Source organism: Bos javanicus, chromosome 29 (assembly GCF_032452875.1).
Source record: "Bos javanicus breed banteng chromosome 29, ARS-OSU_banteng_1.0, whole genome shotgun sequence".
Taxonomy (NCBI): domain Eukaryota; kingdom Metazoa; phylum Chordata; class Mammalia; order Artiodactyla; family Bovidae; genus Bos; species Bos javanicus.
The window spans coordinates 50,480,265-50,498,749 of record NC_083896.1 but is presented as its reverse complement, the minus strand read 5'-3'; the positions used below and the strand labels follow the sequence as shown (position 1 = coordinate 50,498,749).

The 18,485-nt window shown below is 57.5% G+C and overlaps 1 protein-coding gene and 1 long non-coding RNA gene across 23 annotated transcripts in view; one reads left to right on the top strand and one right to left on the bottom strand.

Moving 5' to 3' along the window:
* Positions 1-1,374: 1,374 nt before the first annotated feature.
* LOC133241875 (uncharacterized) lies at positions 1,375-6,166 on the bottom strand. Its single transcript, XR_009734688.1, has 3 exons — positions 6,105-6,166; positions 5,949-6,001; positions 1,375-1,528 (listed from the first exon to the last, which is right to left on the bottom strand). It is a non-coding gene; the product is annotated as an uncharacterized LOC133241875 (long non-coding RNA).
* A 10,812-nt stretch (positions 6,167-16,978) lies between these two features.
* Positions 16,979-18,485, top strand: part of BRSK2 (BR serine/threonine kinase 2) — a 48,938-nt gene continuing 47,431 nt past the window's right edge. For 7 of the 22 annotated variants that reach the window (XR_009734656.1, XR_009734657.1, XR_009734658.1 and 4 more), the window contains exon 1: positions 16,999-17,321. Coding sequence is in view for 17 of the 22 variants with exons in the window: in XM_061407436.1 (XP_061263420.1) it covers positions 17,228-17,321 (94 nt within the window). In the remaining 5 variants the exon portion in view is untranslated. Of the gene's footprint in view, positions 17,322-18,485 lie in introns of all 22 variants that reach the window. The other 15 variants (XM_061407430.1, XM_061407427.1, XM_061407429.1 and 12 more) reach the window with 10 other exon arrangements.

Below are 18,485 nucleotides of genomic sequence, written 5' to 3'. Positions count from 1 at the left end.
CCGGGCTGGGTTCCCAGCCTTGCTCAGACCAGCCCCCTGCTCCAGGGCGAGGGCCTTCTTGGGCCAGACCTGAGACACGCTGCTCACCCGGATGGTCGTTCCCTCCCGTGCCCTCTAACCCAGCTGCTCGTCCCTTCACAGAGGCGCCAGGGCGGGGGCTGGAAGGGCCAGGGTCACTGTCAGGGGCCAGTGATGGGAGGAGGAGCCAGAGCTGCCCGGTAGGGCCTGGGTGCAGTGTGATAAGGGACCAGCCCATCAGGGGGCTCGGAATCGGGTCAGGCTGCACTCTTCACGGGAGGGAGGGGGTGCTGTGGGCCGCGGACTGGTACTGGAGGGGCCAGGAGACTGGGGCCCAGAGGCCCCCCAACACTCCGTGAGGGGGTGGGGCAGGTGGCCGAAGGGCACAGTCAGGAGGCTGAGACAGACCCAGAGCGGGAGGCAGAGGGGAGCAGGGGACGGGGCCATGACAGGGCTGGGTGGAGCCACAGGGCCCACGGGGCTCTGAGCACAGGGCGTGCTGTAGGGGACGCGGCTGCCCCGAGCTTCAGCAGCGGCGGGCAGCAGAGGAGGGGCTGATGACCTCGGCAGCAGGCAGCTCCCTGGGGCCTGCCCTGGAGGTCGGGCTGGAGGGGCTGGATGCTCTGGGGGCTCAGGGATGCTCAGCTGCCTGAAGGTGGCCACCACACATGGCCAGTGCTGACCAGAGCCTGGGAGCACACGGCCGTGGGAAGGGAGCGAAGGACATGACCCCAGGGCCGAAAGGCATTGCCCCATCGCGGGGCCTGCAGCCCCGGGGCTGGACCCCGCCTCCCTCCGCGATGGGCCGAGGCCCCTCCCGAGAGGGGCAGCCCTGACCGGCTCCTGTCCCAGCTACTGTGCTCCTGGGGCCTGGCCGGGGCAGAGGCGCAGGCCTGAGAACATGGGCTTGGGGAATCTACACAGGTCTCCAGCAGCTGCACCCAATCCTGAAAGGCTCTACCTTCCAGCGACCAAAGAGGCTTCCAAGTCCTCACCCAGGCCTGTGCTCCCCCCGCGGGCTGTCACTGCAGTGGGCTGCTTCCCAGATTGCTGGTGATGGCCCCTGGAGATTCTCCCATGAGTGCCCGACATAGTGGAGCCCACGGATGACCAAGGTCAACCACAGGTTGCCTCACACGGGACTCAGGAATCAGGTCAGGTCCAGACCAAGTGGCCGATCGTGTCAAAGGGGTCCTGAGAAAACAGGAGAAAAATCCCGTATTAAAGGCCAATTTCGTGGGAAACACTAACACCGCAGAAATGCAAATCTGCCAGCTATTTGCGCGCAAAGAAGTGACGCACAGGCTTGCCTAGCGATGAGACGCGCACACTCCAAGAAATATGGGCTCAATCCACTGAGTGACATTGACTTGAATTATTAACATTCAACATAATTATTAGGTATTTTTCTTCAGCTCCCATCTGAGGGAGACACTTTGCTTGCACTTCGGAGACATCTATCTGACTGGCTTCTGGGGGTGTGAGGATGTTTGATGTACTTCTCCTAAATCTGAAAAAACAAATAATAATAAAAACCAAATTGAAAACATAAATAAATGGTCTCACTGTAAGCCAGGAGCAGACAGAACGGGAAGGCGGGCTGAGGCACTTCCCCGTCCCCTGCAGCACTTCCAGGGCCGGGACCTCTCCAGGGTCTCTGGGGCCCCATGTCGTTAAGCAAGTAAATACAAGGACAGTCTCACTGAAAACGCATGGAATATTAAGCTGCAGCTCGCCCAGTGTGAGCGTCATTAAGTCTGGATTTGCCGGTACCAGTCATGTGGGGACTGCATGGGCACGTTTCTTTTATATCAACTCTTGGTGGTCAGCTCCAGGGGGAAATGAGGGCGGAGAAATGCGCAGGCCCCTACACACACACACACACACACACTCACAGACACATGCGCACGTGCACACATGCACACACTCTCACAGACACACATGCACACGCTCACACACATGCACACACACACAGACACCCATGCACGCACGCACACACACACACACACACATGCGCACACACACACATTCTCACAGACATGTCCAAGCACACACAGGCGCGCGTACACACACTCACAGACCCACACATGTGTGCGCACACACACACAGGTGCACACACTCACACATGCGCGCACACACACTCTCAGATACACGTGTGCACACACACTCTCACAGACACGCGCGCACACTCACAGACACACATGTGCACACACACTCACAGACAAACACAGGCGTGCTTGCACACACGTGCACTCACACTCACACACGTGCACACACACGTGCGTGTGCACACACTCTCACAGACACACGCGCACACACACACTCACAGACCCACACACGCGTGCGCACACACACACACGTGCACACACTCACACATGCGCGCACACACACTCAGACACACGTGTGCACACATTCTCACAGACACACGTGTGCACACACATGCACGCAGCGCACACTCACACACACACACGTGCACACACACAGACACACACAGGCGCGCTTGCACACACACGTGCACTCACACTCACACATGTGCACACACGCGCACGTGCGCACACACTCTCACAGACACACACGCACACACACACTTCCACACCCAGCACCCACGTTCACTGTTGGTCTAACAAGCATCATTTCCAGCCTGGGGCGGGCAGTGGCACCGACCCCCACGCACCGGCTCCTGGCAGCTCCGCCAGCGAGGGAGGAGGGGCCGACGGCTGGGCAGTCTCTCGAGGAATGGGATTAATGCTCCAAAAATAGGCGGCCAGCGCCGGGAGAGCCGGCTTGGAAACAAGGCCCTCCACCCCACTCCCTCCTCCCACGGCCAGCACGCAGACCAGGGCCAAGGGGCCGGGCTCCCTGAGCCATCCAGCCACACTAGCTCCCAGTGGTCACAGGCTCCCTGTTCCCCCACCAAGTCCCAGGGAAGGGAGGGGAAAGGAACAAAGCCCCACCTTGAAGATTGTGACTCCCATCTTTTGTCCAGCCTGCTTTGCACATTTTAAATTGTGGTTGAAAATAGAAAACTTACCCTCTTAGACATTTTTAAGTGTGCAGTTCAGCGGTATTAAGTACCTTCACCTGGTTCCGCAACCAGCTACAACAGCCTGTTTTTTAATTCCCCATTTCTTATTCAAATGCTGATGGAAATACATAGCTACCCCAGAAATGGAGCAAAGCCAGGGGACCCTGGATCTTGACCCTGCAGCGAAAGACGTCTCTACACTCTGGAGGCTCCTCCACCCCATCCCACCAGCCGGTGTCCCCCCGACCAAGCTGGGGGCGTGGCTCAGAGTCTCCTGGGACCCATGGCTGCCCACTCATCTCTGAATTACTGGAAAGTTTCTGTCCTCAGGCCAGATCCTGATCCCTGGAACCTGTGCCTCTTGGCCTTGGGGTCCCTCAGGAGCAGGGATCCCCATTTTTCCTGGTCAGCCCTTGATGGTCTGAAGTACCCACAAACTGAGGGCCCCCCACTCCCTCTTCAGGTGTCCAAAGAAGGGGAAGGAGCTTGTGTGCAGCAGGAGGCTGGGGGCCGGGAGCCTGGAGCAGCTTGGGCTGCAGGGCTTGGTCCCTCCCCCTGCAGACAGAAGTATGGGGGGTGGGGCTGCATGGAAGGATTGCCTCTAAGACCCCGCCAGGGCCAACCCACTCCAAGGGCCAAACACTGGGAACCTGGATGTATCCCAGCATGGTGCAGGCAGGGAGGCCTCTGAGACTGGCCCTGGGGGTCACTGGGTCACCTGCTCCAAGCCCCCTGCCTTGTCATCTCTCCTTCCCCACCCTGAGCTGGAGGGGTGGGGTGGAGGGGTAGAGTGGTGACCTCAGGAACTAGTGACCAGCCCAGCCAGAAGAGAGTAAAACTGCCCCTTGGGGTCCCCCTAGGACAAGCAGGCGGGGGGACATAAGTTAGGGAGGCTTGCCTGCTCGCAAAAGTCTTTATTTCCTGGAGGACAGCAGATGGTAAGGCTGCCAGACACACTCGAGTGCTGGCGTCTCGTCCCTGCGGGGCTTGACCAAGGCTCTGTGGGGGCAAATGACCCACCCAGCTAACAAGCTAGAGATGCCCAGGGACCCAGACTGGCCTCCTAGGCCTGGGGAACCTTCCAGGCCCGGGGTGCTCTCTCCATCCCAACAGCTTGTGTCCCTCCCCCCAGCCCCAGCCTGCTCACCTCTGCCACCCTCTCTCCCACCCCCTTGTCGGTAATCTGACTGTTCCTGCATCTCAGGGCCCCTAGGGGCCACCCCATGCTCACAGCTCCCAGGCTTCTGTGTCCTCGGGAGGAATGGGCAGCAGTGCCCGGTGGGCACCTCTGGATCCCAGTCCCAAATGATGAGGAGGGAGACCCCAGTTGGCCCCACGTGGGCAGACAGGCCTCCTGCCCTGAGGCTGCTATCGCAGGCACCAACGGATACGGCTCAGAGGTTAAGGCCACTGAAAGCAGGAGGGCCCTAACAGAGTTCTCTACCTTGCTGAAACTGTAGAGGGATTACAAGACCTGAGGACACAGACGCTGACAATGCGTTTAGCCCACAGAACACGGTAACCATGACTGAGAGTCAGAGAACGAGCCTGGAAAAAATATCTGCAGCAAGCGTGCCAGGGAACGCTAACGTCTTCAACACTGAAAGGGCTCTTGCAAATCAGTGAGGCGAAGCCGAACACCTCGAAAGAAAAGCAGGCAAACACATGAAGAACTCATTCACGAAAGAAAAATGCAAATGGTGCCCAAAGGCAGGGGAGGAAACCTCTAGCCTCGCCACTGACCAGAACCGTCCTGCGAGTGAAGAGGGCGGCTATCAGAGGATCAGAGCCTCCAGGTGTCAACACATGACCCCGTTCCGTGGGGGCAGACAGACGAAGGTGGTTCACGAGCGTTCGAATAATGGGGGGTGAGCAGGAGAGCCCGGGAAATCCCCACACCTGTTCTAGAGCGAGGGCCGTGTGCGGGAGGGGCGGAGAGAAGGTGTATAAAATGCAGCACCCGGTGCCCTGACCGCGTCTGCTGGGAAATTCACTGCAGGAAAGTGATCAGAGAGGCAGGTCAAGCACACGAGTGCAGATGGGCCAGAGCAGCATCCTTGTTTGTAAGTGAAGACTCAGTGTGAGCGTGGATTTTACATGTTGACTCGTTTGGACTACTGGGGGCCCAGACATTTGGTCAAATAAGAGTCTGGGTGTTTGAGTCAGTGCTGATGAGGTGGATGAACCTCGAGCCTACTCTTCAGAAAGAGAAAAGCAAATATCGCGCATTAAGACATACTTGTGGAGTCTAGAAAGATGGTACTGATGGATCTATTTGCCGGGCAGCGGAGGAGTCTCAGACACAGAGGACACACCTGCGGTCACAGCGAGGGGAGCAGAGGGTGGGGTGCGCCGAGCGAGAAGCCGTGCACGGTGCGGCACCATATGGAAAAAGCGTAGCCGGTGGGCATCTGCTGTGTGATGCGGGGAGTTCAAGCCCAGGGTTCTGTGACAACCTAGAGGGGTGGGTGGGAGGGAGGCTCAAGAGGGAGGGGACAGATGTATGCCTGTGGCTCATTCTTGTCGATGTATGGCAGAAACCAACACAACATTGTAATTACCACCCAATTAACAAATTTAAATATATATATGTCTAAAGAGTCTTGGTGTGTCTGGATAAGAGGAACATCTGAATTGGTGGACTCTGTAAAGCAGATGATTCTTCCAATGGTGGGTGGGCCTCATCCGATCAGTTGGAGGCCTGAATAGCCCAGCAGGCTGAGCCTCCCCAGGTAAGAGCGAATCCCTCCCACCCGGGACTTCAGTCTGCTCCTGCCTTCAGACTGGAACCACACCACCTGCTCTGGGGGTCTCTTACAGGGAGAGAGACGGGAAGGAGATTAGAGAGACAGAGGATGCGCACATCTGCGGCTTCTGTCCCCGGGAGACCCTAGCCAACACTCACCGTTACGATGCCTGCACCTGCTGCAGCCCTTGGAGCTCATGCAACAAAGGGACCTGTAGGGAGGGAAGCGGCTCGTTGGCTGAGCACCAACCTTGTGCCAGGCAGGGCTCTGGCTCCCAAGATTCATCCAGAAACAAAACAAGGATCCTGCCTCACAGGGCTGAGTTCCACAGTGGGAGATGGGCCAAAGGTAATGTAGAATGGACCTCAGAAGATGATACCTGCGGTGGAAAAGGAAATGATGAGCAGGGGAGGGGTGAGCAGGGGAGGGGTGAGCAGGGGAGAGGTGAGCAGGGGAGGGGTGAGCAGGGGAGGGGTGAGCAGGGGAGGGGTGAGCAGGGGAGGGGTGAGCAGGGGAGAGGTGAGCAGGGGAGAGGTGAGCAGGGGAGGGGTGAGCAGGGGAGGGGTGAGCAGGGGAGAGGTGAGCAGGGGAGGGGTGAGCAGGGGAGAGGGGTGAGCAGGGGAGGGGTGAGCAGGGGAGAGGTGAGCAGGGGAGAGGTGAGCAGGGGAGGGGTGAGCAGGGGAGAGGGGTGAGCAGGGGAGGGGTGAGCAGGGGAGGGGTGAGCAGGGGAGGGGTGAGCAGAGGAGGGGTGAGCAGGGGAGGGGTGAGCAGGGGAGAGGGGTGATCAGGGGAGAGGGGTGAGCAGGGGAGAGGTGAGCAGGGGAGAAGGGTGATGTGGAGAGAGGTGAGCAGAGGAGGGGTGAGCAGGGGAGGGGTGAGCAGGGGAGAGGGGTGCGGTATCTTTGGAAGGAAATGTCCGTTTCTAGAGGCGAGGCCATGCTGGGCCTCAGGGAGAATTGAAGGTTGTGGGCCGAATCCTGTGCCCCAGATTCCCATGTTTAAGCCCCGGAGCCTCAGAGTGCAGCTGTCTGGAGTTGGGCCTTTAAAGAGGTGACCAGGGCAAAATGAGCTATGGGCCATGGGATCACTAGAGCTGACATGAGTTACAACTGAGCAACAAGGTAAAGTGAGGCCACTAGAGTGAGCCCTAACCCCCCAGGACCGGGGTCCTCACAGGAAGAGGTCAGGACACGCATACACTCAGAGGGACGACCCTGTGAGGACGCGGGAGGAGACGACCCGCCATCTGCACGCGTCGGGGAGAGGCCTCAGGAGGCCCAGCCCCGCCCACGCCTGGGTCTGGGATTCCAGCTCCAGGGCTGGAGACAGTGAGCGTTTGCTGTTTGAGCCAGCCTGTCTGCGGGACTTGCTGCAGACAGACCCTCTGACACTTGATGAAGAACGTGCAGGCCCTTCCAGGCTGTGAGGACAAGTGCGCCTGGCACCCAGGTACCCAGCGAGGAGCCGGGGTGAGGTGGGCCGGCTGGTGGGAGAGGAGCCCTAGGGTGGGGGGAGCCATGGAAGGGACGAGCAGAGAGGGGACAGGACCTGACTTTCCAGTCTCAGCCCCTCAGAGGCCAAGGGGAGGCCCAGACAGCAAAGGACTCAGGTGAATATGCACGTGCTCCAAGCAACGTAGGGAGACAGGCGCGTTCCTGGAGAGAAACGACCAACCAACCAACGTAGGGAGATAGGCGCGTTCCTGGAGAGAAACGACCAACCAAAACTCACGCCAAAAGAAATGGGAAATCCAAACGTACTTGTCACGAGTAAAGAGATCGAATTAATAATTCAGATTCGCACAAGGACAAACCCTCACCCAGATGGCTTCTCTGGTGAATCTCACCAAACACTAATGAAGAATTAATTCTAATTCTTCACAAACCCTTCCAAGAAGAGGGCAGAACACTTCCCGACTCATTCTACGAGGCCAGAACCACCCTGATAGCAAAGCCAGATAAAGACACCACAAGAAAAGAAAGCTTCCGACCAGTATACCCTCCAAATATAGACACAAAAATCCTCAGCAAAATGTTAGCAGACTGGATCCATCGACACTGTGCTCCATGACCAGGTGGTATTGATCACAGGGATGCAAAGCCGGTTTGGTGTTTGAAAATCAATTCATGTCATACACGACATCAATTGGATTTTAGAAAGCCACACCACCTCAACGGACCTAGAAAACGCGTTTGACCAAATGTAACACCCTTGCGTGATAAAAACATTTAACAAATTAGGAATTGAAGTGAACTTCCTCCACCTGACAAAGGGTATTTAGGAAACCCCACAGCTCACACCATATTAACAATAGAAGACTAGCTTTCCTCCTGACATCAGGAACAAGACACGAATGTCTGCTCGCCTCCACTTGTATTCAACTCTCTCCAGGGGGGTTGGGACAGGGTAATAAGGCAAGAGAAAGAAATACAGGCATCCGGGTCGGAAGAGAGGAGTAAAGCCGTCTCTGTATGCAGACAGCCTGAGCTGGAATATAGGAACGTAAGGGATCTTCTAAAAGCTGCCAGAACTAGTGAGGTCGGCAGGTTTACAAAAGGCAGTGCAAGAACCGTGTGCCTCTCTATATATTAGCAAGAGAGATCTGAAAATGAAATTATGAAAACACTCACATATATAACATCATCAAGAATAAAATACTTAATACATTTAACAAAAGAAGCACGACACTTGTGTCGTAATGCTCTCCATGAGCACACGCTGCTTGGTAATTAAGGCTCCCGTGAGCATCACCTTCCCCATAGAGCCTGAGGACACATGGTCCCGCCTGCCCTGCACCCCCTCCTCCCGTCCTGAGCCCACTGCTCCCCCTCCTCTGTCCTCGCAGGCCCACCCGGTCCCATCTCTCCGCGTGCCTCTGGCCTGTCTTCAGAGCTGCACACCCTCCCTGGGGGGATTGCTCACACCCAAAATCACATTTCTCCGTGGGGTGACTTGGTGACTCAGGGCTGTGAGCGTCTCCCCAGCTCACTTGTGCCACCAGGCCTTGTCTTATCTACTCGTGTGATTCTCTGTCCAGGGGCTGCCACCCCATCTTTAATCCCTGCGGCCATGAGCCTCAGGCCACGTGGAATGAGTGAACGATGAGTCCATCTGCACTTGGCCTCAAAAGCAAGTTCTGGTGCTGTGGAGCTGGAGCCTCTGTCCCTGGGGACGCAAGGGGGCAGGACGGTGGGCAGGCGAGAGAGACCCTCTGCAGCAGTCACGGCCAGCCAGATGCCCCGTGTGGCCCCCAGACCCCCTCCTGAGGGAGCTGCTGCGGCCTGAGCCCCACACCCTGCCCTCCTGCCACGGCTGGTCCACGGCCCTCTGCCTCTCATAGAGCTGAGTGACCAAGCCTGCTCGTTCCAGATCATCCTCCTGAGGGCCTGTGCGTGGGCTGTGGGCGCTGTGCACCCACAGTATCCGCGCTGACCCTGTGCAGTAGACGTGGGAAGGCCCAGCGACAGCCGGGTATCCTTGTCTTCTGCTCTGCGCTCAGGTCCTCAGGCAGCTCAAGCCCACCTCCTCCACGAAGCCTTCTGCCACCCACCTGCCCGCAGCCAGGGAATGCTGAAAATGGGCAGAGGACATAGGCTTTCTCTCCCCACCTGGCCCTCAGCTCCTTGGGTAGATCCCATTTGTGCCAGCCAGCTTTGCTTAGTCACTTCAGTCGTGTCCAGCCCTTTGTGACCCCATGGACCATGGCCTGCCAGGCCCCTCTGTTCCTGGGATTCTCCAGGCAAGAATACTGGAGTGGGTTGCCATTTCCTTCTCCAACGATAAAGAAAGAAGTGAGTGAAGTGAAGTTGCTCAGTCGTGTCCGACTCTTTGCGACCCCATGGACTGCAGCACACCAGGCTCCTCCGTCCATGGGATTTTCCAGGCAAGAGTACTGGAGTGGGGTGCCATTGCCTTCTCCATCCAGTCAGCTTTAGCCAAGTAAAATTCACATGCGGTAAAACTAACTGTGTTATGTGTACAACTCGATGAGTTTGACAAAAGCCACAGTCGCATCACCACCACAGCGGGGCCCTAGAGCACGCCCATCACTCCCAGCGTCTCCCTCTGCCGGCGACTTGCCATCCCCCGCCCGCCCCACACCCGGCAGCCCCAGTCCGCCTTCCTAAGCTGCAGTCTTGCCTCTTCTCCAACGTCATACGTGACATCACTCCACGCCTCTTGAGCCCAGATTCTCGGCGTGACGTGCTTGCCGTTCATCTGCGTCACGGCGGGCATCGCCACAGTCCTGTTCACGGTGCGGCAGGTGCCCACTGTGGGGGACCCCGGCCTACCCATCCTGCCACTCAGTGGAGGGCATTCGGGTTGCTTCCAATTTGGGGCCATTATAAATAAAGCTGCTGTGACCTACTGTACAAATAGCTCAGGGAAACTGCTCAGCACTCTGTGGGCACCTAATGGGAAGGAAATCCAGAAAAAGAGGGAATATATATCTATTCACACACACACACATACATATATATGTGATATGTGGGCTTCCCAAGTGGCTCAGTGGTAAAGAATCTGCCGGCCAATGCGGGAGACTTGGTTTCAATCCTTGGACTGCAGGAGAAAATGACAACCCACTCCAGTATTCTTGCCTGAGATACCCATGAATAGAGGAGCCTGGCGGGCTTCAGTGCAGGGGGTCGCAAAGAGTCGGACGTGGCTGAGCGCCTGAACAGCAGCAGCAGCCAGCGACGTGTGTACGCACAGCTGGCTCACTTTGCTGTGCGGCAGCAACTGACAGCCCTGTAAAGCGATAAATGCCAGTGAAAATTAACTCAAAAACAGAGAGCAGTTTCAGATAGTCTGCAACTTGGAGATGGCCCTATTTTCAGTATGACTGTCACGTGTAATACTCTAAACCATGACGTGTTCAAGTAGCAACGCTTCTGGTTCCATACAGACTGAAATAAAACAAATTAAAACAAAAAACAAAGCTGCTATGAACATTGGCATGCTGGTTCCAGTGGACTGAGTTTTCGCTTACTTGGGAAAATACCTCTGAGTGGGATTGTTGGATTGTGTGGTAAGTGTGTGTTGAACTTTATAAGAGATTACCAAACTGATTTCCAAAGTGGCCGGGCGTCTGCACCCCCGTCAGCGACACACACAGGAGCTCCAGTAGGAGTGTTCGCCGTCAGCCCTGGGGGTTCAGTCGTTCCAGCAGGCCTGTAGCCGTGGCTGGACCTTTCCTGGATCACGTGACCAACCACTTTGGCCATTCCCCCCACATGCTTATTTGCCATCCCTTTCTCTTCTTGGTTGAAATGTCTTGCCCAGTCTTGAACTTTTACATTATTTGTGTAGGCTGGGCCTCCGTTGCTGTGTGGGCTTTTCTCTGGTTACGGCGAGCGGGGACTCCTCTGCATTGCATTCTTACTGCAGTGGTTTCTCTGGCTGCGGAGCGCAGGCTCCAGGCACATGGGCGTCGTTACAGCAGTCGAGGCTCGCGGGCTGCAGGTGCTCGGGCTTCAGCAGTTGCAACCTGGGGGCTCGTCGATGGCGGCTCGTGGGCCCCACGGTGCGCGGGCCTCAGCAGTTGCTGCAGGCGGGCTCAGTCATTGCGGCACGTGGGCTTACCTGCTCCGTGGCACGTGGAATTTTTCCAGGCCAGGGACCAAAAGCCGTGTCCCCTGCATTGACAGTCGGCTTCTTATCCACTGTGCCACGGGGAAGCCCTGTTTTGCTCAACGTTTAAGTCAAGCTGTCTCTTACTGAGTTGCGAGTGTTCTTTGTGTACTCACAACGCGACTCTGTTACTGGGGATGTTTTGCAAATATTTTCTCCCAATCTGTGGCTTTTCATTTTCTTTACCGTGTTTTTTGGAGCACAAATATTTTTAATTTTTATGAGGTCCAATTTATTATTTAAAAAATTGTATGGTTTGTGCCTTTCGCATTTTATCTAGAAAAATCTTCGCATAAACTCAAGGACAGAAACACTGTTTTCCTGTGCTTTCTTCTAGCAGTTTTACGCTGATAATTCTTACGTTTATATCTGCACAGTTGCCAGTCAGTATGAATAAGCATTAGTCTGGTTGATATTTGCATCAAAGATAGTGAGTGAGCTTTGAGACTCTTTTGTAAAATTTTATTTCTTTGTTTATTTTTGGCTGCCCTGGCAGCTCGTGGGCTCTAGAGCCTGGGCTCAGTAGTCATAGCACATGGGCTTAGTTGCCCCAAGACACGTGGGATCTTCCCAGACCAGGGATTGAACTGGTGTCCCTCGCATTGCAGGGCAGATTCTTAACCGCTGGACAACCAGGGAAACCCCAGTTTCCTTTATTAACAGCTGCTGTCTACTTACTTCACCGCCTTCTGCTGGAATGAGTCTTTCTCTGTTAGATGGCCTCTGCACCTTTGTTGAAACCCTCTTGTCATAAATGCAGGGACTGAGTTCTAAACTCTAGTCTTGTCCTTTGATTTATCTATCTTTAAGCCAGCACTGTTCTGTCTTATCTGCTATAGCTTTATAAGACTTGGAATCAGGTAGTATAAGTCTCTCAACTTCCTTCTTCTTTATTATTGTTTGGAATTTCCTTCATCCCTTGTATCTCTTTATAAATTTTAGAATCATCTTGTCAAAGTCTTTTTAAAAATTGGGTGGTTTTGCTGGAAATTGCATCAAACCTACAGATCAATATGGGGAAACATCAGCACCTTAACAATATATTCTTGGAACCCATGACCATGAGACTGAGCGGGACCCTGTGGGGGCTTCAGGCACAGATTCCCTCTGGATCCCACGCCTCTTGTACATAGGAAGGCTTCAGCCTCCTAGGCCTTCCCTGAGTTCTGAAGAGCAAATTTAATCAGAGAAGTGAGAAAATGCAGAAACAAAGGCAAGGAGTCAAGCAAGAAAAAATAATGAGAGTCGAAGTCAAGCCCCCCCTCAAGGGCTGCAGGAAATACTCTGAGCTGTGGGAGTCAAGCAAGAAAAAACAATGAGAGTCAAAGCCAAGCCCCCCCCCCAAGGGCCGCGGGAAACACTCTGAGCTGTGGGAGTCAAGCAAGAAAAAATAATGAGAGTCAAAGCCAAGCCCCCCCCCAAGGGCCACAGGAAACACTCTGAGCTGTGGCCTCAAGTTGATACGCAGGTGGAAGAAGCTAACTGCAAGCTGACCACCAGCATGGAGACACCAGACTCTCTGGAACTGAATGGTTGATGATTGAGATTCCCGATACTTCACCAGCAACCCGTCAGAGAATTGTGCACACCCTGTGACCCCTCTCCCCACACTGTTTATAAAGTCCCTTCCCTGAAAGCTGTGGGGAGTTTGTGCCTTTTGAGCATGAGCTGAGCTGCCCATTCTCCTTGGTTGAGCTTGCAATAAAATGCACTTCATCACAACCCGGGGTCAGAAGAGTGGCTTTGCTGCACGTTGGGTGAGTGGATCCAGAACTGGCTTGGTAACAAACACGGCATGACTCTGCATGCATTTAGGTCTTTTCAGATCTCTCAACGATATTTTATAGTTTTTTGGGTACATGTCTCACACACATTCTGTTAAATTTACCTCTAAATAATTCATGATTTTTAAAATTCTATTTATAAATTGTATTGTTCTTACACTTTCTCTAAATAATTCATGGTTTTTTATTCTGTTTATAAGTTATATTGTTCTTACAACTTCAACTTCTAATTGTCCACTGTTAGGACACAGAGACAGGATTTTTACATTTTGGCTTTTTATCCTGTGACTTTGCCAAACTCACTTGTTAGTTCTAGGAGTATCATGTAGTTTAGTCTACAGACAAAAAAATGTCATCTGTGGATCAAGATTGTTTCAATTTTCCCTTTCCAGCTATATAAAAATATTATTTTCCTTGCCTTATCACATTGGCTGGGTCCCCTAGTAAAGTGGCGATGCCTGTGTGCTAAGTCTCTTCAGTCGTGTCTGACTCCTTGCAACACTATGGACTGTAGCCCACCAGGCTTCTCTGTCCATGGGATTCTCCAGGCAAGGAGAGTGGAGTGGGTTGCCATGCCCTCCTCCGGGCGGTGTTCCGGACTCAGGGATGGAACCCACATCTCGTCAGTCTGCGGCATTGGCAGGCGGGCTCTTTACCACTAGCGCCACCTGGTGGCAGTAGATGTTTCTGCCTCATTCCCATTCGTCTTTCACCATCCAGGGTAACGTCATTGGGTTTTTCTAGATCCCCTTTATCAGTTGAAGTGAAAGTCGCTTAGTAGTGTCCGACTCTTTGTGACCCCATGGACTGTACAGTCTATGGAATTCTCCAGGCCAGAATACTGGAGTGGTAGCCTATCCCTTCTCCAGTGGATCTTCCCAACCCAGGGATCAAACTGGGGTCTCCTGCATTGCAGGCGGATTCTTTACCGGCTGAACCATGAAGGAGCTCCTTTTAGTCCTAGTTTACTGACGTGTGTGTATGTGTTTAAACCATCAATGGGTGTTGAATTTTGCCAAATGCCTTAATTGTTTTGCATTTATGGAAATGATTGTGGTTTTCTGCTTCAGACCACTCACATTGTGAACTGTTGATCCTGAAATGTTATAGTAACTTACATTCTCGGAATTAGCCCTGCCTGGTCACATGTGTTGTCCTTTTGTAAAAAAAAAAAAAAAAATTATTTTTGGTTGTGCTGGGTCTTCGTTGCTGGGCTTTCTCTAGTTGTGGTTTGCAGGGTTTGCACTGCAACGGCTCCTCTTGCTGTGAAGCACAGGCTCCAGAGCGCTCAGGCTCTAGTAGCTGCATCACAGGGGCTCAGTAGTCACAGCTCCCGGTCTCGAGAGCACAGGCTCAGAAGTTGTGGCACAAGGATTTAGTTGCTCCGAGGCTTGTCGGATCTTCCAGGATCAGGGATCAAACCTATGTCTCCTGCATTGGCAGGTGGATTCTTTACCACTGAGCCACCACAGAAGCCCTTGTATTCTCGTTTTAATACTCTGTTAAGTACTTTTGTGTGGCCTCATGAAGTGTACTGGACTTAAATTTCCTCTTCGTGTCGTGTCCTGTCTGGACTTGGTACCAGGGTTAAGATGGTCTCACAAAAGAGTTCCCTCCTCCTCTGTGTTCTGAAAGCACTCTGCAGTGACCATGTTATTTCTCCTTTAAAGGTTTGCTGAGATCCTCCAGTGAAGCTCACACCTGGACTTTCTCTGCATCAAGGCCAGTGCTGCGCCAGACGGATGGAAGCCCGGCCAGGAGGGGCCAGGCACAAAGATGGTTCTGTGCTGTGTTAAGTTTGAGGGTTTGTGCAGGAGGGAGGTTGCCCTGTGGCCCTGGAGCTGGCAAGGGTGATTCAGAAATGCACTAGAAGTGGACATGGAGAAATGGACATGGAGAAATAACATGGTCACTGCAGTGTGCTTTCAGAACACAGAGGAGGAGGGAACACGGAGAGGCAAGCAGAGGGGTCCCCCATGGAGCCCTGAGAAAGGATGATGGGTGTGGGCTGCACAGACACAGAATACTGAGAAGTGGCCAGAGAGGGAAGACCCCAGGAGCACAGGGTGCAGTGTGGGTGGGGGGTGGGAATCTTGAAAGCCAGGTGCTTTAGCCCAAGAGTATCCAGATAAGAATGGTCACCTGGCCAGGCTACTGAGGGCACGAGAAGGATGTGTCTGGTAAGTCCTGCAGGCTGGGGAAACCAGGGGACCGCGGAGGCACAGCTCCAGCAGAGCAAGACAGGCAGGCCACAGGGTATGTCCCTTCCCTGGCAGCTGCCCCTCCTCCAGATGCCTGGGCATGCCGCCCTCCTCCGTCTGCCGATAGCCCTAGCCCGAATCCTGCCCTGATTCATCATCCTGACCTGATGACTCCTGTTGCGCCTTCAGCCCCTGGAGTCTCCCCTCCAAAGTCCCAAACTCTCCGTATATCCAGTTAAACCTGTGCCCACCGCCCAAGCCTGGAGCTGTCTGCAGCAGTCTGTTTTGTGGGGTGAGGCTCTGCACACCTTTGGAGAACACAGCACCTGCCACCTGAAGACTCAGTCTGCAACGTTTTAAGAAACAAGCAGGAAGCAACGGGGCGCCTGCAAGGGCGGAGGGCTGGGGTTTGGAGGGCTGCCTCCCTTTGCTGAGCGGAGAGAGGGGAAAAAAACGTAAGCCGGCCCTCCCAGGGCGGGTGCTGGGACGATCTGCGGGTTCCCTGAGCTGACGCAGCCCTCCCCACAGGCTGGGCCGGAGCAGGGCATTACCCTGACAGGAGTGCGGGCTGGGGCTGCGGCCCCAGAGCCCGCAGAAAACCTGCCGGAGAAACTTGGCCACTCAGGACTTGGCGGCAGATCGGAGCCACATCAGGGCGCCCAGAGGCTCAGAGGGTGTGGGGCCGCGCCTGCACGGGTGGCGCTCCCTGCTCCCGGCCCTCACCTCTCTTCTCCCCACCTCCACCCCCTGCCTCTGCGGCCCTGGCTCAGGAAGCACGTGTGTTTTCCGCAAGAAACAGGAGGCTCCCCCAGGTCAGGCTTCCCTCCGCGGGGTGGGCCAGCACAAAGGCCTGCTGTGTGGCCTTGGATGAGTTCTTGACTCCGCTGTGCTGGTCATCGTCGTGTACCCGAGAAAACGGAGTGGAGGAGCGCAGTGTCCCGGGCACTGCCTCCGGGCGCGCAAGGTCACGTCACGGCTGGGCCACGCGTCATGCAGCGCCGCAGCCCCTGCGAGGGGGGTGCGGAGGGGCTAGCAACGCCTTTGCACTCTGGTGGTCGCGCCCACCACGGACGGCGCCGGGAGCCGGGGTCGCAGACCGTCCACCCCAGGGCCTGCCGCCTGCCCGGTCCTGGGATGCGCTTTAAAGGCGGGCCGCCGGGCATCCGCAGCTCGCCCCCTGGGCGGGGCCGCGGGCTTGGGGGCGGTGGGTGGTGGGCAGGGGGCCCGAGACTCGCAGGCCCCGCCCCCGCCCCAGCCTCGCCCCGGCCCCTCCCGGACACCGCCCCGGCCTCGCCTCCGGGAGACCAGCTCCCGGGAGCTCCGGCCTCGGCCTGACGGACGGGGCGGAGGCGGGGCCGGCAGAGGAGGCCGCTGATTGGCCGGCGCCGCTGATTGGCCGGCGCAGGAGCCACTCACGGCCCCCGCTGCGTCGGGCTGCGCTCGTGCGGGCTCGGCTCGGCTCGGCTCGGCTGCGCGGCCGCGGACGGACGGACGGGCGTGCGCGGGGGGCGCGGGGCGCGGGGCGCGGGCCTCGGCGGCGGCGACGGCGGCGGCGGCGGCGGAAGCCTTGTGCCCCCGCCCGCCCGGTCCTCTCGCAGAGCCGGAGGCAGCGCGCGCCTGCCGTAGCTGAGCGGGCGCAGGCGCGGGGGGCGGCGGCGCGGGGGAGGCGCGGGGTCTCGGAGCGAGCGCGGCCCGCCGGGCGCCTCCGACCCGGCCCAGCCGACTGACTGACGGACTCGCGCGGACGCGGCCCCTCCCTGCCGCCGCCCGCCCGCGCGCCCGCCCGGGGCGCCCACCTCGCCGGCGCCGGGCCCGGGAGCGATGACATCGACGGGGAAGGACGGCGGCGGGGCGCAGCACGCGCAGTATGTGGGGCCCTACCGGCTGGAGAAGACGCTGGGCAAGGGGCAGACAGGTGCGTGCGCGCCGGCCGGGGCCGGGAGGCCGGCCCGCGGCGGGGCCGGAGGGCCAGGGGCGCCGATGGGCGCCGGGGGAGCCAGGGGACCGCGAGGGCCGGGGGCGCGCAGGCCCGCCGCCCGGGAGCGCCGCGCGGGGCCGGGGAAAGGAGGCCGCCCCGAGCTGGGCGCCGCAGGCCGGGCCCGCCTCTCCGGCCCGGAGCCGCGAACAATAGGAGGCCGGGCGCCCAGGCCCGCCGCGAAGCCCCGCAGGCCGCGCGGTTGCGGTCGGCCGGGCGCGGCCCAAGGACACGCGGCGCGAGCGGCGGGGCCCGGGCCCGGCCAGCGCCCCTCGGCCAGGCTGCAGGTGCGCGGGCCCGGCCGCATTGTGAGCCCGAGCGGCCCGGCCCATTGTGCCGCGGGAGGAGGGGGCCAGGCGGGCGCCCATCTGCCGTCTGCCGCGGCCGCGCTAATCGGCGTGCTGCCCGAGCAGCTGCGTCCCGGGCCGCGCGCCCCCGGCCGCGACCCCAACTCCGGCGGCCGGCGCGCGGGGAGGTCGCCGCGCGCGTCCTGCGGGGACCGGCCGCTCCGGCCAAGCCGGGCCCTCCCTCTTGGTGGGAGTGGGAGAGCGCCTGGGCCACTCACGGGGCTGGACAGCGCCTCTCTCTCCTCCCCGCCTCGGCTCGGAATGTCTGCGACACTGCGCTCCCCCGGGGGAGGGAGAGGGAGGCTGCTGACGGGCCGAGCGCAGAGCCCGGCCCGGGATCCCACACAGGCAGCGGAGCAGACCCGCGGCCCGGGGGAGGAGGGGGCTCGCCGGCTGCTCCTGGCCGGCGGTCTTTCTGGCAGTTGGGTTAGACCCAGCCGGCGGCCTGTTCCCCATCTGCTTTGTGAGAGGCTGCACTCAGCCATTTTCTTCTTGCCGCTGGTTGGGCCTCTCTCGCGGCCCAGAGGTCCAATTGGCACTGCCCCCATCCCTGTCTCCCTGGGAAGTTCCTGGGACCTCAGGAGGGTGCGGCAGGCTCCGGGTCCAGGAGGGAGCCGCTCCAGCCAGGGACCTGCCGGCCCTCCCCAAGCCCCCCAGGGTGGCCCAGAGGCGGAGCCTGGAGGTGGCAGGAAAGTGGGCCAAGCTGGGGGCTGGGTGGGGGTGGGGGGGCTGCGATGTAACTGAGGCCGAGAGAGGG